The 26306-nt window shown below is 37.1% G+C and overlaps 1 protein-coding gene across 4 annotated transcripts in view; it reads right to left on the bottom strand.

The window, feature by feature from the left end:
* The window catches only part of SCYL2 (SCY1 like pseudokinase 2), a 69388-nt gene that overhangs the window by 17919 nt on the left and 25163 nt on the right, over nt 1–26306 (bottom strand). For 3 of the 4 annotated variants that reach the window (XM_017516419.2, XM_017516424.2, XM_017516427.2), the window contains 9 exons: nt 23795–23939; nt 13070–13219; nt 11599–11820; nt 10695–10811; nt 9630–9755; nt 8475–8651; nt 6544–6555; nt 6311–6433; nt 129–242 (listed from right to left, as the gene is read on the bottom strand). In XM_017516419.2, coding sequence (XP_017371908.1) covers nt 129–242; nt 6311–6433; nt 6544–6555; nt 8475–8651; nt 9630–9755; nt 10695–10811; nt 11599–11820; nt 13070–13219; nt 23795–23939 — 1186 coding nt within the window. The remainder of the gene's footprint in view (nt 1–128; nt 243–6310; nt 6434–6543; nt 6556–8474; nt 8652–9629; nt 9756–10694; nt 10812–11598; nt 11821–13069; nt 13220–23794; nt 23940–26306) is intronic. The other variant, XM_017516435.2, reaches the window with a different exon arrangement.

Below are 26306 nucleotides of genomic sequence, written 5' to 3'. Positions count from 1 at the left end.
TAGTACTATAAGTTATGTACAGCCAAGATGAAATATATCAACAATACATAAAGGGGTTATTAAATAATAAGAAAACGATTTAAAGCACCAAGTGAAAGAAAAACAAAAATTAATATGCCATTACTTACAGCAAGGGAAGATGTTTGTAGACAGGCATTTTTAATTCTTGGTATCAAAGCATTTTTCATGGATGGGTAGTCTATAAGATTTGCAAAGGTTGGAATGATGTTTAAACAGAGCTCCTATCAAGAAAATAAACTGAATAAATATTAGGGAAAGACTCTCTTATCTCTTCTCAGATATTACAAAGTTTTGCATTTGCATGGCTGAAGTGTCATATAGTTTGAAATAAACTTTCACATGTATTATTTTGTCCTTTCAACAACTCTTTGAAAAATGAATGAATCGTTATAATCACTTTTCAGTTTTACAAATGAGAAAAAAAGCTCATTACTCAAAGTCATACTAGGTCATAATAACTAGTGCATGGTATCTAAACTCCCTGATCTTATTTCTAATCTTTTTCGCTGATAACACAAGTCCTCATTATGTTTAAATAACAAGGACACCTAAATTTTGCTACCTTTCACAAAAGAAAATCAAGTATGAAATTATGTAAAAATACTCGTGACTCTCTTAGCTATATATCCATATGATAAAATACAAATACTTTTAAAAAAAAAACATATTTAAAAGAGTGTTTAATTTTAATTTTCTTTTTCTTGAGACAGGATCTTGCTCTGTCACCCAGGCTGGAGTGCAGTGACGAAATCATAGCTCACTGCAGCATCAACCTCCCAAGCATGCACGATCCTCTGGCCTCAGCCTCCTGAGTAGCTGGGACTATAGGTACATGCCACCATGCCCAGCTAATTTTTTTTCTTTTTTTTTGGAGACGGAGTTTCACTCTTGTTGCCCAGGCTGCAGTGTAGTGACACAACCTTGGCTCACTGCAACCTCTGCCTCCTGGGCTTAAGCAATTCTCCTGCCTTAGCCTCCCAAATAGCTGGGATTACAGGCATGTGCCATCACATCCAGCTAATTTTTTGTATTTTTAGTAGAGACTGGGTTTCACCAGGTTGGCCAGGCTGGTCTCGAAACCCTGACCTCAGATGATCCACCTGCCTTGGCCCATGCGCAGCTAATTTTTAAATTTTTTGTAGAAACAAGGTCTCACTACATTTCCCAGGCTAGTCTTGAATTCCTGAGCTTAAGCAATTCTCTCACCTCAGCCTCGCAAACTGCTAAGATTACAGGAATGAACCACTGAGTCTGGCCTTAAAAGGGTGTTTAATCATTTTGAGAAGAAAATTGAAGATAGAGTATTATATAATCTCAATTAAACATTTTTTTCTTGGTTTTTTTTTTTTGGAAAGTCTTGCTCTGTCACCCAGGCTGGAGTGCAGTGGCAAATTCACAGCTCACTGTAGCCTCCTGGGCTCAGGTGATCCTCCTCTCCAATTCAGCCCCCCAAGTAGCTGGCACTAAAGGCACGTACCACATGCCTGGTTAATTTTATCATCTTTTATTTTTGGTAGAGACAGGGTCTCACTATGTTGCCTAGGCAGGTCTCAAACTCCTGAGTTTAAGGGATCCTCCCACCTTGGTCTTTCAAAGTGCTGAAATTACAGGTGTGAGCTACTGTGCCCAATCCCAATTTTTAAAATGTGTAGGTACCTGTGTCTATCTACAGGCTTAGGAAAAAAGACTAGACTAGATGAAAATGATCATCTGTGAGAGCAAATTGTAATTTTTTTTGGTATTTATAAGTACTTCCAAATTCTGAAACTTAAAGCAAGCATAACTCAGAAGTGGGGGGAAACAAATTTAAAACATTCTTATTAACTAATGTGGTGCCATAGAAGAAATGAAAACTGGTAATTCTGGGAATAATTGGGGAAAACAAAGGGATAATTGGGAGCTAGGAAGAAGAAATGGCTTGGGAACTAACTGACTAAAGTACACACATCTTGGGCACCTTATGAGAGATGATCCTTGTAGTAAAGCATAGGAGAAGTAATCACTGAGGAAAATGGAAGCACAAATGTGAATGAGCAGGACGCTACTGAAAATACCAGACAAACTTCAAGACATTCATTTATAGTTTGCAGATAGAAATAAATTAACTACTAAGAATCTGTTATCAAAACACTGGGATATACTTCATTTGCTTTAACTTATTCTTAGGTTTCCAAAGGCAAATCTAAGAGAGTTAATTATTTATATCTACTCAGAACTATTAATAATTAAGTGGGTGATAAAATTTAAAAATGAGCGAGGTATGGAGGTGTGTGTGCCTGTGGTCACTGCTACTAGAGAGGCTGAGGGAGGATCAGTTGAGCCTGGAAGAGCATGGGAAGTCAAGGCCGCAGTGAACTAAGATTGCACCACTGCACACAATCCTGGGCAACAGTGAAGGCCTATCTCAAAAATAAATAAATAAATAATAAAAATAATAAAGGACCACAGATGGGAGAAGAGAATAGCTAAGGGTTAGCAGTCAGCGGGATACTATGTTCCTGTAAGGAGTTTCCTTACAGAAGATCAGCCTTTAAGACAGAGAGACAGAGACAGACTTACGGTAAAGGGCCCCCTAACACCTGTATTACTAAAAAGCAACTGGAAAAGTATCATGCTATCTAATCAAACTCAGACCAGCAGGTTATGAAGAGGCAAATTTAATTCTGTCTAAATCACGTAGGGGAGAGCTCTATCCCAAAGAGGAGACAGGATGAGAAACATTTTTTTTTTTTTTTTGAGATGGAGTCTCGCTCTGTTGCCCAAGCTGGAGTGCAGTGGCATGATCTGAGCTCACTGCAACCTCTGCCTCCCAGGTTCAAGAATTCTCCCTGCCTCAGCCTCTTGAGTAGCTGGGATTATAGGTGCCCACCACCACACATCGCTGATTTTTGTATTTTTTAAGTAGAGACAGGGTTTCAACACGTTAGCCAGGTTGGTCTTCAACTCCGGACCTCGGGTGATCCACCCACCTTGGCCTCCCAAAGCCTTGAGATTACACATGTGAGCCATTGGACCCAGCCCAGGATGAGAAACTTATTAACAGCTAGATGAGGAACTTAATAACAGGAGATTGAAAAATACAAAATCAAACCTCAACAAGTCTAATTAGCAAATTCTCAGAAACTTCTGCTTATTTTACACTTTCTTTCTAATGGGTGGTGGGTGGGGGTGATGAACATAACTTTGATATTGATTTAAAAGGTAAATTAATTTTCAAAAACTGTGTCTGACATACATGTTTAAATGCCTCTTTTTAAGAATCCTACCTTTTGCAAACCATATTCTACCTTTCCAAATGTTTTCAGAACAATCTCTAGCCTCGTAAATATTTCTAATCAAACTTAACTTTAAAAACTTCAATTTAAAACTGAATTTCAGATGTTACCTTCTAGCCTACTATTTGCAAGAACCCTGAAGAAAAGATTTCTTTTTTATTTTTACAGATGTGGGTTATTTATTTATTTAAGGAAGAAAGAGAGAAAGAAAGACAGAGAAAGAATAAAGAAAAAAAGAAAGAAAAAAAAAGAATGAAGGAAAGAAGAAAGAGGAAGAGGGATAGGGAACAGGGGTGTTGCTTTATTGCCCGGGCTAGAATGCAGTCTAAATGGGTATGCCTGTAATTGTGTTTAAAAAAAAAAAAAAAAAAAAAAAAAAGAGGGAAGAATATAATTAACAAGCAGCCAACCAATATTTCATTTAAACCTGTAAATAGGTGTGATGTAGTACTGATAAGACTGTATATTTTGTGTATTTAAAGTGAAGAGTTCTATAAATGTTAATTAAGTCTACTTGTTCCGGATCTGAGTTCAAGTCCTGAATATCGATGTTAACTTTCTGTCTCATTGATCTGTCAAATATTAATGTTGAAGTCTCCCACTATTATTGTGTGGGAGTCCAAGTCTCTTTATAAGTCTTATATATCTGGGTATTCCTGTATTGGGTTCGTATATATTTAGGATCTTTAGCTCTTCTTGTTATATTGATCCTTTTATCATTATGTAATATCCTTCTTTGCTTCTTTTGATCTTTGTTGCTTTGAAGTCTATTTTATCAGCAAAAATTGCAACTCTTAGTTTCTGTTTATTTATTTTTGCTCTCCATTTGGTTGGTAAATTTTTCTCCATCGCTTTGTTTTGAGTCTTTGTGTATCCTTGCATGTGAAATGGATCTGGATGTAGCATACCAATGGGTCTTGGCTTTTTTTTTGCCTGTCTGTGTCTTTGGATTGGGGAATTTAGTCAATTTAAATTTAGAATTAATAACAATATATGTGAGTTTGATACTGTCATTTAATGTTAGCTGGCTGTTTTGCCCATTAGTTGATGCAATTTCTTAATTATGTTGATGTTTTTTATTTTTTATTTATAAGATTTCTTATTTCTTGTTTTCTCTAGGATTCTCCCAATTGTTTATATATGCTTTATCAACCAAGCAGTGCTAATTTCATGATTAAACTTTACACTGAATGATACCAGACATGCTGGTTTCCCCAGCCTGGCCAACATGGTAAAACCCATCTCTACTAAAAATACAAAAAAATTAGACCTGGTCACCCATGGCTGTAATCCCAGGTACCTGGGAGGCTGAGGCATGAGAATTGCTTGAACCTGGGAGGTGGAGGTTGCAGTGAGCCAAGATTACGCTACTGCACTCCAGCCTGGGTGACGGAGTGAGACTATCTGAAAAAAAGAAAAAAAAAAGGAAAAAGAAATGCTGGTTTCCAAAACTTAGCAAAGTTACAAAAGTCGCTTATTGGCCAAACTAACTATAAAGAAAATGGATTTCATATCACTTAATCTTCCCCTCCTTCTTCTTTAATATCACTAAATATAAAACAACCTTGGCTCCACAGGGCCTGTGAAAATGTTTCTTGAAGCTGTAATTCACAATTTCTTTAGAAATGACTAAGAAATAGAGGGAGACACACCTTCCCCACTCATCCATGTCATTTGGACAAAGGCAGCATACCCTCACCTTTAAGAAGGCAAATCTAATTATAAGGAAAAAAATGTTAACATCAACCTCACAGGCTTGAACGAACAAAATAACTTAGAAGACAAAGAATGAATTAAGTCCAAAAAGTGACTTTAAATATGTAGTATCAGGTTCATATTAAGAAAAAAAGCTTTAGAGTAAATAACTTAAAAAAAAAAAAATCCTATGTTTCATTAAAATTTCTATACTGGCAACAGAGACTATAAGCTTTTACTATGAACCATTGTGTAGTGAGATGTTCTTAACAAAAGCATGTGTTTTCAAAGTGAAAAAACTAAATTACATTTTTAATAGTGATCCAGAATTTCTTTCAGACAAACAACTCTTAGAACCAAAATTTTAATCACAAAGACTACATAACTAATAGTTAGGCAAAGTATATGGTGTTTTAAGATTACCTTTGTGAAACAGAAGTATTACTATACATGCATTAAGAATGGTTACACTTAAAAAAAAGAAAAAAAAGAATGGTTACACTAAACTACTGTCTGCTTTTCCAACTACCTGCTATACAAATTAGCTTCATTGCAGAAAAAAATAGCCTCTCTACATAGAAAACTGAGTTATCCAAGCATGAAGGAAAACCATGAGTATGGGAAAATACCTATTTAATGTTTTCATAAGGAAAAGGCTCATGTGGCTGGGCATGGTGGTTCACGCCTGTAATCCCAGCACTTTGGGAGGCTGAGGCGGGAGGATCACCTGAGGTCAGGAGCTCAAGACCAGTCTGGCCAACATGGTGAAAGCCTGTTTCTAATTAGCCAAGCGTGGTGGTAAGTGCCTGTAGTTCCAGCTACTAGGGAGGCTGAGGTAGGAGAACTGCTTAAACCCAGGAGGTGGAGAGATTTTGTCACTACATTCCAGCCTGGGCAACAGAGCAAGACTCAGTTTCAAGAAAAAAGGAAATGGCATAGAAAGAGAAAAGAAAATTTCTTCGGAATTTTTGTTCATAATTATCGGTTTAGAAAGAAGCAGAAAGAAGAAGACATACAATAATACAAACTACAATATATCAAATCTTCTTTCATAATAATACATTTCTGATATATATAAACAAATCTACTTCATGATACAGGCATTATGTACATAGACTGATGACTTTTTTCACTTACAATACACTGATTCTTTAAATCAAGAGTGAATATATTTTAGTTATTGTACATCAATAATGTAACTCAATAAATATATTTACTATTATGTATTTTATGACTTAAATCCAAAATGTACTTTACACCTCTTCTTCTGATTTGAGAATCAAAATCATCATTAAAGAAAAACAAATCAAATACTGTACCTGGATCTGAATGGAAGGAGCTTCTAGTGCTCTGTAAACCATAGGTAGAACACTGTTCTTTATTTCATCAGGAGGGGTTTTGGTTAGTAGCAAATCCATTTTTTGTAGGAAAATTAACAAAATCTGTTTAGAAAAGGGAAACAATGTATTGAAACCTGGAATCTTTAAGAGATTCAGTATATGCCAAATGTAAAGCTTCTTCAAAATAATAACTCATATATTGTGACACTCACCATGTTGCTAGCCTGAAGGCGTGGAAGACAAAAACATACAAATCAAGTCTCTTACATTTCTAGAGGCACAATATTTAACATCTGCTCTCAGTTTAAATGTTAATTAAATAAAGACTAATCTCCTAACTCTCACATATCTACAGTAATCTATTACTTGCCCACATGTACCAACTATTGGGAAGCTACAAGGTGAAAAAACCCAGTAAAGTGAGATGTCCCAAAGAAGTAAATTCCATCAGTTGGCTTCTATGAAGCTCAAGAGAAAAAGAGAAAGTATAGAATTGAGGAGGAGTGTAAGAAAAAATTCTAGAAGCCAGGTGCAGTGGCATTCACCTGCAGTTCCAGCTATTTGGGAGGCTGAGACAGGCGAATTGCTTGAGCTCAAGAGTTGAGTCCAGCCAAGGCAACATAGCAAGACCCTATCTCTTACATATATTTTTTAATTTTAGAAAACAATGTTTTTAAGTTGTCCCTGATCATTCTTCCACATACCTAAATTATAAGGAACATACTGCCCCTTCTATTTATGCCGAAATTAGTTTTGCCAAGACTCAGGTGAGAAGAATTTTTTTTTTTTTTTTTTTGAGACAGGGTCTCACTCTGTCACCTAGGCTGGAGCACAGTGGCACAAACATAGCTTACTGCAGCCTTGAACTCCCTAAGCTCAGGTGATACTCCCACCTCAGTCTCCTGAGTAGCTGGGACCATAGGCAGGCACCTGGCTTGTTTTGTGTTTGTTTGTAGAGACAGGGTTTTACCATGTTGCCCAGGCTGGTCTTGAATTGAACTCCTGGGCTGAAGCGATCTGCCTGCTTTGGCACACCAAAGTACTGGGATTGTAAGCGTGAGCCACTGCACCTGGCCCAAAGGTATTTTTAACGGGACAACTAAGAGAAAAAAGAAGGAGGGCAAGTAAGAATTCAGATTATAGGTTCCTTAGGATACTATCTTGACTGATGCATAGCTTAGGGAACAGTGGCTCCACCACCTTTCCCTCATGACAGCTTGACCATTTGGGGGAAGCCTCCTTCAAAGGCTACAGCTCCCTCACTTGTTCTTTCCCTAATCCACAGAAACTCTCGCCTTACCACCACATACTTCCTTCTGTTCCCCTCCTTTCAAGGGAAGGACTACAAAGAATCATAAAACCATTAAATCAGACAGTTGATATATAACTAATAAGCTATTACTATACAGTGGTAGGAACATGTAATTATATCTGCTATGTGCCAGAAAATTTCATTTAATTTCAACAATCCTTTTCAATGTAGCAATGAGGGAACAGAAGCTTTAAGATGGTAACGGCGCAAGTCATACTTCAAGTAAGGAGATAAAGAAACCCCAATTCAACCCAGGTGTGTGACCTTACTGCTCTTAAATCCAAATTACCGTGAATTTAGCAAATATATATTGTATACATGAGAGACTTCTTACTTTTTCATTTACAATACACACACATATTATTTCCATGGTGCTGTAAGCATTTTCCTATTCTAGTTGGAAGGGGTTATTAGCAATAAAATAGAGAGAAACAACTGGCAAAAAACACCTACATATTAAAGACTTTAAACAACAAAACAATAAAAAATACTTCAAGAAAAACAAATATTTCTTTTCCTAAACATGTAACTTTCTACAGAGTATATATATAGTACATAAAGAATGGTATAACACATGCAAAATTTCACTGCAGTTTATTTTCTGAGATAGTAACTTATAGAGAGTTGTAGACATTTAACTACAAAGTTCAATCATAATTTTAAAAATAGTTCGCTTCAAACATGTAAAACAGCTTTCTGACTAATGGACAAGAAAGTCTCATATATTTACCTCAGTTTTTTTTAAACTCATATATTCATTCCTTTTGTTTTCAGTGACAGTCATCATCATGAATAACAGTAGATAAATACACAAAAATATCTGTAACATACCTGGATTGGCTCCTGTTGCTTAAACACAGGGCCAAGTTCAGGTAGAATTAATTTGACATATTCTTCTTTGGTGCATTCCTCAGCAATCAGTAGAACATTGGGCAAAACAAAAGGTACCATGTCAGGGTTTACAAATTCTGAAGTCAAACAAGGCAAAATTCTCTGCACAATGACACGCTGAAAAGTGAAAATTTTTTTTAATTAAAAAATGAACATTTTTTTCAGGTCTTTAGTATTAATTAACACTAAAGTCTAAAACCTCCAATTCCTTTAGGTTAAGGTGACCATTCAATTTATGGTTGAAACTGGCATATTTTGAGAGTGAAATAGGATGCTATTGCTAATTATGCCAAGACAAATAGCATAAACTGGAAAGGTCATGTGTAAAAGGGGATACACAGTCACCCTACCTATAGGAAACCTTCCCTAATTAGTCTTCACTGGTATGTTTGTTTCTCCTCTTAATTCCTTCGTTACTTATGATTTACACCTCTTAATTCCTTCATTACTTATGATTCATACCACATAACGTACACACTATCACGTATTATTAACTGTTTCACATGTTAACCCTATCTACACTTACTATAAGGGCCTGAGATCAGGGACAATATTTTATGCTTCCTCTTTACTCTCCATAGCATCTAAGTAAAAGCTCAGACAAACAGTAGGTAACCAACAAACGTCTGATTAGATTAAACACTGGAAATGTTTTTACAACCAGGAATTATAGTATTCCAACCAGTGCCTCTTCAGCATTCATCAACATTTTAAAAACTATATTAGACTTATGATTTAATAAGTCAGAGAAGGAATAAAGGAATTGGAAAGGCTAACATTAACAGAAGTATCCCTTTAACTGCTGGTGAGACAGTGAATTCCACATGATAGCTTATAGGCTCTTCTAATGACCTTTCATGTCCAACTGCTGTCTTTGCCTAGCTAGTACCCTTCTAAATTTTTATTCTATTTATTTTTGGACCATGCAAAAAAAAGGTCCACTGAACTTTTGGCTTCAGTTGGCAGCATTTTATAGTCATTTATGTACCTCAGGCAAAGTTATATTATTTCCTTGGGAAAGTTATTGTAGTAAGTTAAAATAAACTTTAACTTCTAAACCTGATTATTAATAATAAGAAACTATCAACAACAAACCTTGGGCAGTTTCGGTAGAACCTTTGGCAGTCCTTTGAAAAACTGTGATTTCTGAAGATTATCTCTTTGGAATAAGGTATCAAAATATTGCAGTGTTACTGCACCAACATCATCAAAGAAGGGAATCTAAAAAAAAAAGGAAATATGGTATTTTGATAAATGTTAAGTTGAAAGTACTTCTCATATCTAAAACTGTCACAATATGGTAAAAAAAAATTTAGAAACATTTAGCAAAATGCTGAAGATCACTTTAATATAAATTTGAATTATAAAACTCTGAATAAGAAAACCAATTATTTTTCAAGCTCAAATCTTTGGACTCTGTACCTGTGAGCTGGCTGGGTAAAAACTTTCTTTTACATAAGTCTAAAATACTGAAAGATTAAATAAAATAACTTGAAGGCATAAAAATACCAGTTATTAGTTAAAAACCATGGTTGGCCAGGCACAGTGGCTCATGCCTATAATCCCAGCACCTTGAGAAGCTGAGGTGGGCAGATCACCTGAGGTCAGGAGTTGGAGATCAGCCCGGCCAACACAGTGAAACCATCTCTACTAAAAATACAAAAATTATCTGGGTGTGGCAGCTGGTGACTGTAATCCCAACTACTTGGGAGGCTCAGGCATGAGAATTGCCTAAACCCGGGACGCAGATGTTGCAGTGAGCTGAGATCACACCATTGCAGTCCAGGCTGGGAGACAGAGCAAAACTCCGTCTAAAAACAAAACAAAATTAAATCCATGGTTATATGAGTGAAATAGAGGACTATGAATTCTCTGGGAGTCTAGAACATATGTATGCTTAATTGTGATGGTTAGCACTCTATTTGAAATCTTAATTTTCTATCAGAGCAATTATGTATGTAAATTATTTAGCTGTGTAAAATTAAGCAAAGTTGAATATTTAATACATTCAAGAATATAGATGTTATGTGGGGCTACATCTGACTATTGCTTTAAAAGAACTTAATCTCAGATCAGGGATCTCTGGGGGGAAAAAAAATCAACCTACTTTAACTCATTTTTTTGTCTCTCCACCTTAGGCAAAAATCCACATGTACTCACCTTTGTCATTTGATCTGCATCTGGTCTTACAGTTGGAGTTACATTTAACAGTAGCTTTACATGTTCACGAACTTCCTCAGGTATATTTGTAAGTGAACTAGATCCTAAACGACTCAACTATTGAAAAGAGTGATAACATTAAATGTGAGTATAAAATATTTAAAAAGATATATACACTTACATTATTAAGTCTATTTAAGAAAGCATTTAAGAATTTACTCAATATTTTACTACAAATATACTGACTAAATTTTAAACAAATTGTTAATTCTACTGTTGCAAAACAAAACACTTTTTTGGTATCCTTAATACCCAAAATTGTTTCTATTCCTTCAGTAACATGTTCCAGTATTTATATTTACTCAAATGCCATGATTAAAGTTCTAGGAACAAACTTTAACTAGTCCTCTTTATTAATTTGAAAAAAAATTTTTTTTTGAGACAGGGTCTCACCCTGTCACCCTAGGCTGGCATGCAGTGGCACGATCACAGCTCACTGCAGCTTCAACCTCCCAGGCTCAAGTGATCCTCCCATCTCAGCATTCCAAGAAGCTGAGACTATAGGGAGGTGCCACCAAGCCCAATTAATTTTTTATATACTTTTTTTGTACAAATGGAGTTTAGCCATGGTACCCAGGCTGGTCTTGAACCCCTGGACTCAAGAGATCCACCTGCCTTGGGTCTTCCCAAGTGCTGGGATTACAGGTGTGAACCACTGTACCTGGCCTAGTCTGCGTTACCTGTAATTTTATTAAAATAAAATATAATAAATTAAACTGATTTTATGCAAACTTAAAGTGAGATACTCATCATTTAGAGAATTTTCTGAACACATTTTAGAAAAAAATTCAATTATATGTTTAATAAATTTTTTAATGCAAGCAAATTATTTATAGGCAAATACCTGATCCAACTGCCTACTGAAACTCTTGTAAATATCTTGCTTGTTGACTTCAAATATAGGTTTCCCTTTATTAAATACAGCATACATAACAGTTCCTAAAGAATACATATCACTGGCTGTTTCACAGCTCACAGAAAGTATGTATTCAGGAGCCAAATATTCAGGATTTGGAAGACACAATGAAGGTAAGTTTGGGTCCCACTCTTTACAAAGAAATTTAGGCTGTAGTAAGAAAAGGAATTGCATGGGTTACTTCAAATCAAGCAAATCACTATCAAGCAGTACCAATCTATCTTTAAATTTCTACTCAGTCATGCAAGCAAAAATGCCACCACACCTTCAAACCCCAAATTCCCAAGTCACCAAATGCAAAAAAGTTCATACAACAAACTGAGAAATAACTGTTACAACTGAGATTACTGGAGTCTCTTCCAGAAGATAAATTATCAATGTAATATCTAATATGAACATGTGAAGGTCTGGCTCATGTCTTATGATACACCGGCTTCAAAAGTTGTATGAGCTCAGATAGAGACTGTGGCTTGAAATTTGTTCTTTCACTAACTAGCTATGTGATTTAGTTAAAAAGTTCAAAAGATTGTGGTAAGGATTAAACAAATGTGTGGAAGTTTGACATAGCATAGTCTATGACCCATTAATGGTATATATTCAACCAATACTAGTTAGTTCTTATTACCTTAAAAATGGCTGTTCAAATTACAAATCTTAGGTCAAATCACGGACCCTCTAACAACTATATATAATAAAAACCTAAAATATAACATAAGGTGCCATATCACCAGATCTTCTATGCCATGCAGACCCAATCAACACAAAACAGAATTGATATAATGCAGTATTTCTCTAAGTATAAATAGGCAGGTATCCTAATCATTAAGAAAAGGTGCTCTGGAAGCAGAAAGGCTGGGTTCAAATTCTGGCTCTATTACTTACCATCTACCTAATTTTAGGCAGGTTTTCGAAAAATTCTCTAAGCCTACTTATTCTATACCACACTGAATCATTGTGAGAGTTAAACAAGTAAAGAAAGTGCGTGGAAAAGTATTTCAATGAGAACATTAGCTATTGCTATTGCTGTTATTATGCTCCCTAAAGAATATTTCATGATCCAGTAAACTGGGGAAACACTTCTAGAGAGTCACGTGTTATTACATTTGACATTCTGAGGAAAAAAAAAAAAAACCCTATTTAACCTAATAGTTCTTAAATTTATTTAACTCTGGCATCCTTTTCTCAAGTAGCATTAACTACTGTGGAAGTAATGTGCCAAAGAATACTTATAGGTGCAATTAACACTAGAAATCTTCTACAAGGCTGTACATCTAAACATACCACTGTACCACATAGCCTATTTCCATGCATTTATAAGGCTTATAACATCTCTAGTCCATTCCAGATGTAATCAACATTTCCCTGGCCTTAAAAATTATAACACTAAAACTTTCATTACCTCTTGCTCAGAAGGATTGGTTGATGATACACAAAAATCAAAACCCATTATTTTCCAGGCTCCACTTTTATTCAAAATTATATTTTCAGGAGTAATATTTCCATGTACCATTTTCACACTGCTATGCAAGAATGACAATCCTTCAGAAACCTGTAAATGGAAAAAAACAGACATTTTACACTAACTAAAACTCCTTTCAATTACAATAAAATGTCTCATCAAAATCATAACTATTGCTACTCCTCCCAATAAAATTTTTGCACTTCAGCTAAAAGATCAACTTTCATCATAAATACCAAAGTAATGATGTAGTTAATTGCCAGAACAATCTGACCATAAGTGAGAAAAACCAAGTTATAAAACCAGAGTAAAGATATTAAGTTCCTTCCTATAAGAATATAAGCAGAAAAAAAGATAAAGCATCCTCTGATGTCCAAATTTATTCAGTTCCTGAGTTTGAAAAGGGAGGGAATCTTTGATTCTTAAATTGCAGATGGTGAGTATTAAGATTCTTATATACTTACACTTCAAATTGAAATTCAGGTTCCCTAAATAGTATTATGCTCAGTTTTCAAATATTCAACTGAAGTTCACTTATTCTCACACTGGATTAACATTTAATTTTTGTATTTGTCCCTGACATCAACACGGAATGTGACAACCAAAACTAAAAGTTAGGGTTCTGTTTCCAAGGAGTAGCTTTTAGCAAGCCAATGCACCTTGATTTCCAGGACTTGAACATACATTCCAAAGAAAACATATGAATGGCCAATAAACACATGAAAAGATGCTCAAAGTCACTAATCATTAGGGAAATGCAAATCAAAAGCACAATAAGCTATCACTTTACACCCACAAGGATGGCTACTATTTAAAAAAAGAAAAAATCCAGGCTGGGCCCAGGGGCTCACGCCTGTAATCCCAGCACTTTGAGAGGCCGAGGCGGGTGGATCACCTGAGGTCAGGAGTTTGAGACCAGCCTCTTGGCGAAATCCCATCTCTACTAAAAACGAAAAATTAGCTGGGCGTGGGACTAGTAGTCCCAGCCACTCAGGAGGCTGAGACAGAAGAATCATTTGAATCTGGGAGGTGGTGGTTGTAGGTAGCTGAGATCACACCACTGACACAGAGCAAGACTCTGTCTCAAAAAAATAAAAGAAAATAAAAATAAAAAAAGAAAATCCACATCTTTACATGCCATGGGATAATTAAAATAGAGCGAGAGAGAGAAAATATAACAGCTGCTGGTCAGGATATGGAGAAATTAGAATCTTTGTGCTCTGTTGGTAGGAATATAGGTGCTATGGAAAACAGTGTAACTGTTCCACCCAAAATTAAAAATAGAATCACTGTATGATCCAACAATTCCACTTCTGGGTAGATACTACAAAGAATTGAAAGCTAGGTCTTAAAGAGATGTTTGCATACCCTTTTTCATAGCAACATTAACCAAAACAGCCAAAAAATAGAGGCAATTCAAGTGTCCATGGATAGGTAATTGGACACATAAGTTGTCTTCTTTTGAAATGTGTCTGTTCCTATCCTTCCCCCACTTTTTGATGGGGTAGACTTTTTCTTGTAAAGTTAAGTTCCTTGTAGATTCTGGATATTAGCCCTTTGTCAGATGGACAGATTGCAAAAGTTTTCTCCCATTCTGTAGGTTGCCTGTTCATTCTGATGATAGTTTCTTTCTTTCTTTCTTTTTTTTTTTTGAGACAGTCTCGCACTGTTACCAGGCTGGAGTGCAGTAGCATGATCTTGGCTCACTGCAACATCCACCTCCCGGGTTCAAGCAATTCTCCTGCCTCAGTCTCCAGAGTAGCTGGGACTACAGGCACGCACCACCATGCCCAGCTAATTTTTGTATTTTTAGTAGAGATGGGGTTTCACCATGTTGGCCAGGATGGTCTCAATCTCTTGACCTCGTGATCCGCCTGCCTCAGCCTCCCACAGTGCTGGGATTACACATGAGCCACCAAATCCAGCCTGATGAGAGTTTCTTTTGCTGTGCAACTCTTTAGTTTAATTAGATCCCATTTGTCAATTTTGGCTTTTGTTACCATTGCTTTTGGTATTTTAGTCATGAAGTCTTTGCCCATACCTATGTCCTGAATGGTAGCCTAGGTTTTCTTCTAGGGTTTTTATGGATTTAGGTCTTATGTTTAAGTCTTTAATCCATCCTAATTTTTGTATAAGGTGTAAGGAATGGCATCCAGTTTCAGTTTTCTGGCATATGGCTAGCCAATTTTCCCAATGCCATTTATTAAATAGGGAATCCTTTCCCCATTGCTTGTTTTTTGTCAGATTTGTCAAAGATCAGATGGTTGTAGATGTATGGTGCTATTTTTGAGGCCTCTGTTCTGTTCCATTGGTCTATGTATCTGTTTTTGTACTAGTACCATACTGTTTTGGTTACTGTAACCATGTAGTATAGTTTGAAGTCAAGTAGCATGATGCCTTCAGCTTTGTTCATTTTGCTTAGGATTGTCTTGGTTATACAAGCCATTTTTTTGGTTCCTTAGAAATTTAAAGTAATTTTTTCTAATTCTGTGAAGAAAGTCAATGGTAGCTTAATGGGAATAGCATTGAATCTATAAATTACTTTGAGCAGTATGGCCATTTTCACAATATTGATTCTTCTTATCAATGAGCATGGAATATTTTTCCATTTTTTTGTGTCCTCTCTGATTTCCTTGAGCAGTGGTTTGTAGTTCTCCTTGAAGCAGTCCTTCAGATTCCTTGTAAGTTGTATTCCTAGGTATTTTATTCTCCTTGTAGCAATTGTGAATGGGAGTTCACTCATGCTTTGGCTCTCTGTTATTAGTGTATAGGAATGCCTGTGATTTTTGCATATTGATTTTGTATCCTGAGATTTTGCTGAAGTTGCTTATCAGCTTAAGGAGATTCTGGGCTGAGACAATGGGGTTTTCTAAATATACAATCATGTCATCTGCAAACAGAGACAACTTGACTTTCTCTCTTTCTATTTCTTTCTTTCTCCTGCCTGATTGCCCTGGCCAGACCTTCTAATACTATGTTAAATAAGAGTGGTGAAAGAGGGCACCTTTTTCTTGTACCAGTTTTCAAAGGGAATGCTTCCAGCTTTTGCCCATTCAACATGATACTGGCTGTGGGTTTGTCATAAATAGCTCTTATTATTTTGAGATACATTCCATCAATACCTAGTGTATTGAGAGTTTTTAGCATGAAGGGGTGGTGAATTTTATCGAAGGCCTTTTCTGCACCTATTGAGATAATCATGTGGTTTTTGTCATTGGTTCTGTTTTTGTGATGAATTATGTTTATTCATCTGTGTATGGTGAACCAGCCTTGCATCCCAGGGATGAGGCCAACTTGGAGTGGTGGATAAGCTTTTGGGTGTGCTGCTCAAATTCTCAATAACATACTGGATTTGGCCATTATGTTATTGAGGATTTTCGCATCAATATTCATCAGGGAGATAGGCCTGAAATTTTCTTTTTTTGTTGTGTCTCTGCCAGGTTTTCATATCAGGATGATACTGGCCTCATAAAATGAGTTAGAGGTAAGAGTATCTCTTTTTCTATTGTTTGGAATAGTTAGCTAGCAGTCTACCTATTTTTTTAATCTTTTCAAAAAACCAGCTCCTGGATTCACTGATGTTTCGAAGGGTTTTTCTTGTCTCTATCTACTTCAGTTCTGCTCTAATCTGGTTTTTCTTATCTTCTGCTAGCTTTTGAATTTGTTTTTGCTTCTCTAGTTCTTTTGGGATGTTAGGGTTTCGATTTTAGATCTTTCTTGCTTTCTACTATAGGCATTTAGTGCTATAAATTTCCATTTAAACACTGCTTTCTCTGTGTCACAGAGATTCTGGCACGTTGTGTCTTTGCTCTCATTGATTTCAAATAACTTTTTTATTTCTGCCTTAATTTTGTTATTTACCCAGTAGTCATTCAGGAGCACATTGTTCAGTTTCCATGTAGTCGTGCAGTTTTAAGTGAGTTTCTTAATCCTGAGTTCTAACATGATTGCACTGTTGTCTGAGAGACTGTTATGATTTCCATTCTTTTGCATTTGCTGGGGAGTATTTTACTTTCAATTATGTGGTCAATTTTAGAATAAGTGTAATATGGTGCTGAGGAGAATGTATATTCTGTTGATTTGGGGTGGAGAGTTCTGTAGATGTCTGTTAGGTCTACTTAGTCCAGAGCTGAGTTCAAGTCCTGAATCTCCTTGTTAATTTTCCATCTCATTGATCTGTCTAATATTGACAGTGAGGTGTTAAAATCTCCCACTATTATTGTGTGGCAGTCCAAGTCTCTTGGTAAGTTTCTAAGAACTTGCTTTATGAATCTGGGGGCACCTGTATTAGGTGCATATATATTTAGGATAGTTAGCTTTTCTTGTTGCATTGATCCCTTTACCATTATGTAATGTCCTTCTTTGTCCTTTCTGATCTTTGTTGTTTTAAAGTGTGTTTTAACAGGGACTAGGATTGCAACCCCTGCTTTTTTTTGCTTTCATTTGCTCAGTGTATCTTCTTCCATCCCTTTATTTTGAACCAGTGTGTGTCTTTCCACATAAGATGGGTCTCCTGAATACAGCACACCAATGGGTCTTGACTCTTTATCCAATTTGCCAGTCTAAAATCTTTTAACCAGGGCATTTAGCCCATTAACATTTAAAGTTAATATTGTTATGTGTGAATTTGATCCTGTCATTTTGATGCTAGCTGGTTATTTTACCTGTAGACAGTGGGTGCAGCCCATGGAGGGGGAGCCGAAGCAGGGAAGGGTGTCACCTTACCAGGAAAGTGCAAGGGCTCAGGGAACTCCCTCCCCTAGCCAAGGTAAGCTTTGAGAGACTGTGCTGTAAGGGATAGTACACTCCAGCCTAGGTACTATGCTTTTTCCACAGTTTTCACAACCCACAGACCAGGAGATTCCCTCGGTTGCCTACACCACCAGGGCCCCAGGTTTCAAGAACAAAACTGGGTGGGCCTTTGGGCAGACACCGAGCTAGCTGTAGGATTTTTCTTTTTCAAACCCCAGTGGCACCAGGAATGCCAGTGGGACAGAACTATTAATTCCTCTGGAAAGGGGATTGAAGCCAGGCAGCCAAGTGGTCTTGCTCAGCAGATCCCACCCCCACGGAGCCCAGTAAGCTAAGATCCACTGGCTTGAAATTCTTGCTGCCAGCACAGCAGTCTGAAGTTGACCTGGGAAGCTTGAGCTCGGTGGGGGGAGGAGCATCTGCCATTACTGAGGCTTGAGTAGGCAGTTTTCCCCTCATGGTGTAAACAAAGGTGCCTGGAAGTTCAAACTGGGTGGAACCCACTGCAGTGCCACCAAGCTGCACCTCAAAGCTGCTGTAACCAGACTGCCTCTCTAGATTCCTTCTCTCTGGGAAGGGCATCTCTGAAAGAAAGGCACAGCCACAGTCAGGGGCTTATAGATAAAACTCTCATCTCTCTAGGACAGAGCATCTAGGTGAAGGGGCAGCTGTGGGCACAGCTTCAGCAGACTTAAACGTTCCTGCCTGCTGGCTCTGAAGAGAGCAGCAAATCTCCCAGCACAGCCCTCAAGCTCTGCTAAGGGAAACACTGCCTCCTCAAGTGGGACCCTGACCCCCATGCCTCCTGACTAGGAGATACCTCCCAGCAGGGGTCAACAGACACCTCATACAGGACAGCTCTAGCTGGCAGCTAGTGGGTGTCCCTCCGACACAAAGCTTCCAGAGGAAGGAACAGGCAGCAATATTTGCTGTTCTGCAGCCTCGGCCCATGATACCCAAGCAAACAGAGTGTGGAATGGACCTCCAGCAAACTCCCACAGACCTGCAGCAGATAGATAAATCTGTGAAGATAAGGAAAAACCAGTGCAAAAAGGCTGAACATTCCAAAAACCAGAATGACTATTCTCCTCCAAAGGATCACAACTCCTCACCAGCAAGGGAAAAAAACTGAACATAGATTAAGTTTGATGAATTGACAGAAGTAGGCTTCAGAAGGTGGGTAATAACAAGCTCCTCTGAGCTAAAGGAGCATGTTCTAACACAATGCAAGGAAACTAAGAACCTTGAAAAAAGGTTAGAGGAATTGCTAACTAGAATAAGCAAGTTAGAGAAGAACATAAATGACCTGATGGAGCTCAAAAACACAACACGAGAACTTTCTGAAGCATAAACAAGTATCAATAGCCAAATCAATCAAGTGGAAGAAAGGATATCAGAGATTAAAGATCACCTTAGTGAAATAAAGGACGAAGATAAGATTAGAGAAAAAAAGAATGAAAAGGGATAAACAAAGCCTCCAAAAAATATGGAACTATGTGAAATGACCAAACCTATGTTTGACTGGTATACCCAAAAGTGACGGGGAGAATGAAACCAAGATGGAAAACACTCTTCAGGATATTATCCAGGAGAACTGCCCCAACCTAGCAAGACAGGCCAACGTTCAAATTCAGGAAATACAGAGACCACCACAAAGATACTCCTCAAGAAGAGCAACCCCAAGACATATAATCACCAGATTCACCAAGATTGAAATGAGGGAAAAAATGTAAGGCAGCCAGACAGAAAGGTCAGGTTACCCATAAAGGGAAGCCCACCAGATTAACAGCAGATCTCTCTGAAGAAACCCTGCAAGCCAGAACAGAGTGGGGGCCAATATTCAAAATCCTTAAAGAAAAAAATTTTCAACACAAAATTTCATATCCAGCCAAACTAGACTTCATAAGTGAAGGAGAAATAAAATCCTTTATAGACAAGCAAATACTGAGAGATTCTGTCACCACCAGGCCTGCCTTACAACAGCTCCTGAAGGAAGCACTAAATATGAAAAGGAAAAACTGGTACCAGCCACTGCAAAAACATACCAAATTGCAAAGGACTGCAATTTCTATGCAACTCTTAGTGCTGTGCTGGGCTTAGAGCCAACTGATCAGGATGGCGAGCCAACTGATCAGGATGGCAAGTGTCCTAGGAATACCTAGGCAGACAACAGCTGGGACAGATAAGGGAGTGGTTGCACCACCCCTCCCCTACCCCAGGCAATGAAGCTGGCAGCAACAAACGTGTCTCCTTCTATCTGAGGAGAGGAGAAGAGAGAGGAGAGGACAGTGAAGCATAAAAAGGATTTTGTCTTGCATCTTGGATAGCTCAGCCACAGTAGAATACATCACCAGGCAGAGTCTTTAAGGGCCCCAATCTAGGCACTAGCTCATGGATAATATTTCTAGACAAACCTAGGCCAAAGGGGAACCACTGCCTCAAAGGGAAGGACGCAGTCCTGGAGGAATTCATCATCTGCTGACTAAAGAGCCATCAGGCCCTGAATAACCAATAGCAATACCCAGGTAGTACGCCATGGGCCTTAGGCTGTGCTGGCTCCAGGGCTGTGACCCAGCACATTTCCAGCTGTGGTGGCTATGGTGAGACTCCTTTTATTTGAGAAAGTGGAGGAAACGCAAAGGGAACTTTGTCTTGCATCTTAGGTACCAGCTTGGCCACAGCAGGGAAGAGTACCAAGTGGGCTCTTGATGTGCTTAAGTTCAGGCCTAGGCTCTTGACAGAAATTCTGGACAGATGTTCCAGACAGAAAATCAACAAAGAAACATCAGACTTAATTTGGACCACAGACCAAATGGACCTAATAGATACTTACAGAACGTTTCAACCAATGGCTACATAATACACATTGTTTTCAAAGAATTTTTGAGTAATACCCTACAAGCACAGGTAACCGAAGCAAAAATATGGACAAATGGGATCACATCAAGTTAAAAACTTGTGCACATCAAATGAAATAAACAACAAAGTTAAGAGACAAACCACAGAATGGGAGAAAATATTTGCAAACTACACATCTGACAAGGGATTAATAATCAGAATATACAAGGAGCTCAAACAACTCTATTAAAAAAACCTAATAATCTGATCAAAAATGGGCAAAAGAGTTGTACAGACATTTCTCAAAAGAAGACATACAAATGGCAAATGGGTATAAGAAAAGGTGCCCCAAGAACAATCATCAGAGAAACACAAATCAAAACTACAATGAGATATCATCTCACCCTAGTAAAAATACCTTCATACAAAAGACAGGCAATAACAAATGCTGGAGAGGATGTGGAGAAAAGGGAACCCTCATACACTGTTGGTGGGGATGTAAATTAATGCAAACACTATGGAGAACAATTTGGAGGTGGCTCGAAAAACTAAAATTTGAGCTACCATACAATCCAGCAATCCTACTCCTAGGTATATACTCTTAAAAAAAAAAAAAAAAAAGGAGGTATAGCAAAGAGATACCTGTACTCCCATGTTTGTGGCACACCTATTCACAATAACCAACATTTGGAGGCAAACTAAGTGTCCATCAACAGATAAATGGATACAGAAAATATGGTACATATACACAATGGAGTACTACTCAGTCATAAAAAAGAATGAGATCCCGTCATTTGCAACAACATGGATGGAACTGGGGGTCATTATGTTAAGCAAAATAAGTAAGGGACCAAAAGACAAACTTTGAATGTTCTCACTTATTTGTGGGGGCTAAAAATCAAAACTGAACTCATGGAGACGGAGAGTAGAAGGACGGTTATCAGAGGCTGGGAAGGGTAGCTTCGGGAGGTGGGGGAACGTAGGGATGGTTAACGGGTGCAAAAAAAAAAATAGTAAAAATAAACAAGACCTTGAATTTGCTAGCACAACAGGGTGACTACAGTCAATAATAATTCAGTTGTACATTTAAAAATAACTAAAAGAGTATAATGGATTGTAACACAAAGGATAAATGCTTGAGGAGATGTCCCATTTTCCATAATGCAATTATTATGCCCTGCATGCCTGTATCAAAGTATCTCACGTATAAGTATATATACCTACTATGTACCCACAAAAATTAAAAATAATTTTAAAAAATGGTTAAGACAGTATTTTGCCACAATTCTTTAAAAACATAGTTAAGATATAAGATAAGCCACAGATTGGGAAAAAATATTTGAAATTTACATACTGTGTCCACACATTAGTGAATAAAAAAACAACCCACTCAAAAAATGGGCTAAATATCTGAATAGATATTTCACCTAAAAAGATATTCAGATGCCAAAGAAGCATATGAAAAGGTGCTTGCTATCATTATGAATCAGAGAAATACAAATCAAAAGCACTATGAGATACTACTGCACACCTGTGAGAATGACTGATAGATGCTAAAGAGACCAACCATACCAGATTTTGGCAAGGATGTGAAGAAAATGGAATTCTCATATGCTGCTGGTAGAAATGTAAAATGGCACAACCACTACGGAAAACAGTTATCATTTTCTTAAAAAGTGAATCATACACATGCCATTTTAACTAGCCATTCTTCTCCCAAGTACTTGGTTAATCAAGAGAAATCAATGTGTATGTTTATACAAAAAAACTTGTATGTAAATGTTCTTAGCAGCTTTATGCACAATAGCCAACAACTAGAAACAACCCAAATATTATTAACAGGCAAATGGACTAACTGTGGTATATTCATACCATGAACTACTCAGCAATAAAAAAAAATCAACTATTGATACACACAACACGTGAATCTCAAATAATTATGTTGGTTAAAAAACGGCCGAAAAAGAATAGGTACCATATGATTCCACTTACAAAATTCTGGAAAATGCAAATCTATCCATAGTGATAGAAATCAGGTCAGTGACTTCCTGAGACAAGGGAGAGAAAAACTGCAGAAGCAGGATGGAGGGATTACAAGGGGTATGAGGCAGCTTTTGGGGGTGATGGATATATGCAATATCTTGATTGTGGTGATGGTTTCACAGGTAAACATATGTCGAATTTCACATACTTTGAATATGTGTAGTTTACTTTATGCCAATTATATCTTAATAAAGCTGTTAAAACATGATAAAATAAAGTCTGCCCCAAAGGAACTTAGAATCTACTACAAACATTTATTCTATGGAGCTGAAGATACTATTATTATTATTATTATTTTAAAGAAGGGTTCTCACCCTGTCACTCAGGCTGGAGTGCAGTAGTACCATCATAGCTGCATCCTCAACCTCCCAAACTCAAGCAATCCTCTCCTGTCTCAGCCTCCTGGGTAGCTGGGACCACAGGTGCACGCCACCATGCTCAGCTAATTAAAAAAAATTTTTTTTGTAGAAAGAAGGCCTTACTATGTTGCCCAGGATTGTCTAGAACTCCTGAGCTCAAGTGATCCTCCCTCCTCAGCTTCCCAAAGTGCGGAGATTACAGGCATAAGTCACCAGAGTCAGGCTGGAAGATATTATTTTGGTAAGCAGGGAAAGGAAAATCTGAAAAAGTGGGCATATATAAAAAGGCTAACAATACCTCTTGATATCCACTAAGTAAATTCCTTAAAGATAAAGTTTTTGTTTTTATCAAATACTTTATTTCAATTGAATGTTTTATGAAATTTATTCACATAGTTAAAATTCAAAAGAATCAAAAGGAACCCACTCCATCCATCAGCCAATAAGTGACCCCAAAAAGGTTACCAATGTTATCAGTTTGATGTATTTAAAATATCATTTAAGCCTAACAACAAACTGCAGAAAAAATTTCTAGAACATAGGAATAATGATTAAATTACTAAGAAGAACCAAAAGTTTACATAAAGTAGTTTTACATGATAATAAGTCTGAAATGCCAAAACCAATTTTAAAGGAAAAAACTCTTTTTTATATGTTGAATAAAAATACATACCTGAAGCAAACCATATTTGGTTTCTACATCATAAAGTTTATAATCCTTAATATCTGGAGATATAGGGGAAGGCAGATTTTCCCAGTTACCAAGAACATTGGCTAAACTGGCAAAAACTGGTTCTGTACAAAATGCCAAGCAATCCCTGTTTTAAAAAAGAAAAAGTTATTTACTATCATATTATTATACATTATCAAAATCAAATATACATAAATTCATGCTCCTATTAAACTGTCAATAAGAAGATAGACTATCTTTACATTTGTTAATTTCAGCATAGACCTAATATACCTAAACCAACAAGTTAGAAGCCTTTGCATATAAATTATACTGTATGCCTTTTAAACTAAGTGTTGTGATAACTGCAATACATTTTTTAAAACTTAAAAGTGAGAAAATAAGGCCGGGCGCGGTGGCTCAAGCCTGTAATCCCAGCACTTTGGGAGGCCAAGGCGGGTGGATCACGAGGTCAAGAGATCGAGACCATCCTGGTCAACATGGTGAAACCCCGTCTCTACTAAAAAATACAAAAAATTAGCTGGGCATGGTGGCGCGTGCCTGTAATCCCAGCTGCTGGGGAGGCTGAGGCAGGAGAATTGCCTGAACCCAGGAGGCGGAGGTTGTGGTGAGCCGAGATCGCGCCATTGCACTCCAGCCTGGGTAACAAGAGCAAAACTCCGTCTCAAAAAAAAAAAAAAAAAAGTGAGAAAATAAAACACTATTTCAACCATCCTGTTTAAATGATTGGTATTCTTTATGAAAAACCAATAAACTAATTCAAAATACTGTTACATTATACCTATGGTATTATCCTTATTTATAATTTTCAGAATACGCTCAAAGAAACTTCCACATTTCCCACAGATGCTTCTGGAATAGGAGTAGTCAGGAAGAAAGGCAAGGCAAAGCTAGCTCCAGTAGCCCAGTTTCCACTTCACAAAGAAGCTTTGCTTTTTATCTATTTTATATATCATTTTGAAAGGTGTCACAGAAATTAAATTTTTTAATTACTAATCTTTCATGTACAAGAAAATTTATAAACTCGGAAAATGTTAGATATTAACATTCAATGGTCTTACAGAGTAATGATCAAGAGCTCAGGCTCTGAAGACAGATACCTGACTTTAAGTCCCTGCATTCCTATGTACTATCTTGGTAACAATGGACACTACTGTTCTGAGCCTCACTTTGCCCCTTTGTAAAATGATGATAACAGACCCACCTTCGAGGGTTACTGTAAAGATCAAATGAGAAAAATCATGTAAAATACATACAGCATGTAAGCGCAATAAACTTGCTATTATAATTACTAAGCATTTGCCATTCAATCCCTACCATTTTAGGCCTTTGGCTTTAGGCTCTGGCAATGAAGAACTACAAATTAGTACAGTAATACGGCTACATACCAAGCTTCTGGGCCTGGGTAGTAACGGTTAAATGGCAGTTATGCCCTTTAACAGATGTTTCATCTGTTCCAATACCTGCATAACTCTTCTTCTGCCTTATATCTGTTTTTCAGATGAGAGCATACGAAGAAGCTCAGTACATAATAAAAACAGAGCTTAGGTTGAAGAAAAGAAAGGGTTACACTGTCCTGCCTGCTCAGCATCATCAAGGAAGCTACCTTGTTCTGTACTCCCAACACTTAGCTCATTAACACAATGGACCATAAGGCATGCTTTTGTTGAACTGTACTGTTACAAAAAAAAAAAAAATACTGGCTTATAGACTCACATAATCTTCTCTGCTGGGTCCCTCTGAATCTATTTTTTAGCTTCCAAAATGTCATCCTACTAAAATTATTGAATGTTACTAACAACCTCTCACTGGTCAAATGTAATGTATTCTTCTCTGTCTTTATTTTCTTTTTTATTCTCTGTTCCCCAGTGTTAGTGGGCACTTTTTTCCTTCCTTTTGCTTCCATGACACGCTGCCAATTCTCCTGCCATATGACAATATTCCTTCTAATTTTTTTCTTTGGCTCTTGTTTTCCCTACATTTCAAGGTTCTTTCCTCAGTATGCTCCTTTTACTCAGACTCTTGAAAAACTCACTTTTTTTTTTTTTCAGGTTTTAATTGCTGCCTGTATGTGACTCGCCCCCCATAAACATCACCAACTCTGGATTTTCATCTGAATTACTCTTTCTATAGTGCACTTCCTTTGAGTAATTCCAGTGTCATTTCAATATTATTAATTTGTTAAAAACTAGAAGTTCTCTTTTTCTTCCCTAAAGTGTCCCTATTTCTTAACAATGCTACCACAATTTTTACAGCCTAACAATTATGATATCTTAAAGTAATCTTTGAATTTTCTTTCTTCATGATTGCCAATAAATTCCTAATTCTATAATATTTAAGTCACCATACAAAAGGCTGCAAGGACACAGAAAAGGATAACTCATAGTCCTTCTCTCTTCAAGAGACCTGAAATGTAACTATGAGATATAAAACATGTAAATACAGCATAAAATAACAAGGATGGGTAGGATTCTAACAGGTGACACTAGAGACA

The sequence above is a fragment of the Cebus imitator genome, unplaced genomic scaffold (assembly GCF_001604975.1).
Source record: "Cebus imitator isolate Cc_AM_T3 unplaced genomic scaffold, Cebus_imitator-1.0 Scaffold18, whole genome shotgun sequence".
Taxonomy (NCBI): Eukaryota; Metazoa; Chordata; class Mammalia; order Primates; family Cebidae; genus Cebus; species Cebus imitator.
This window is presented reverse-complemented; position numbering and strand designations above follow the sequence as displayed.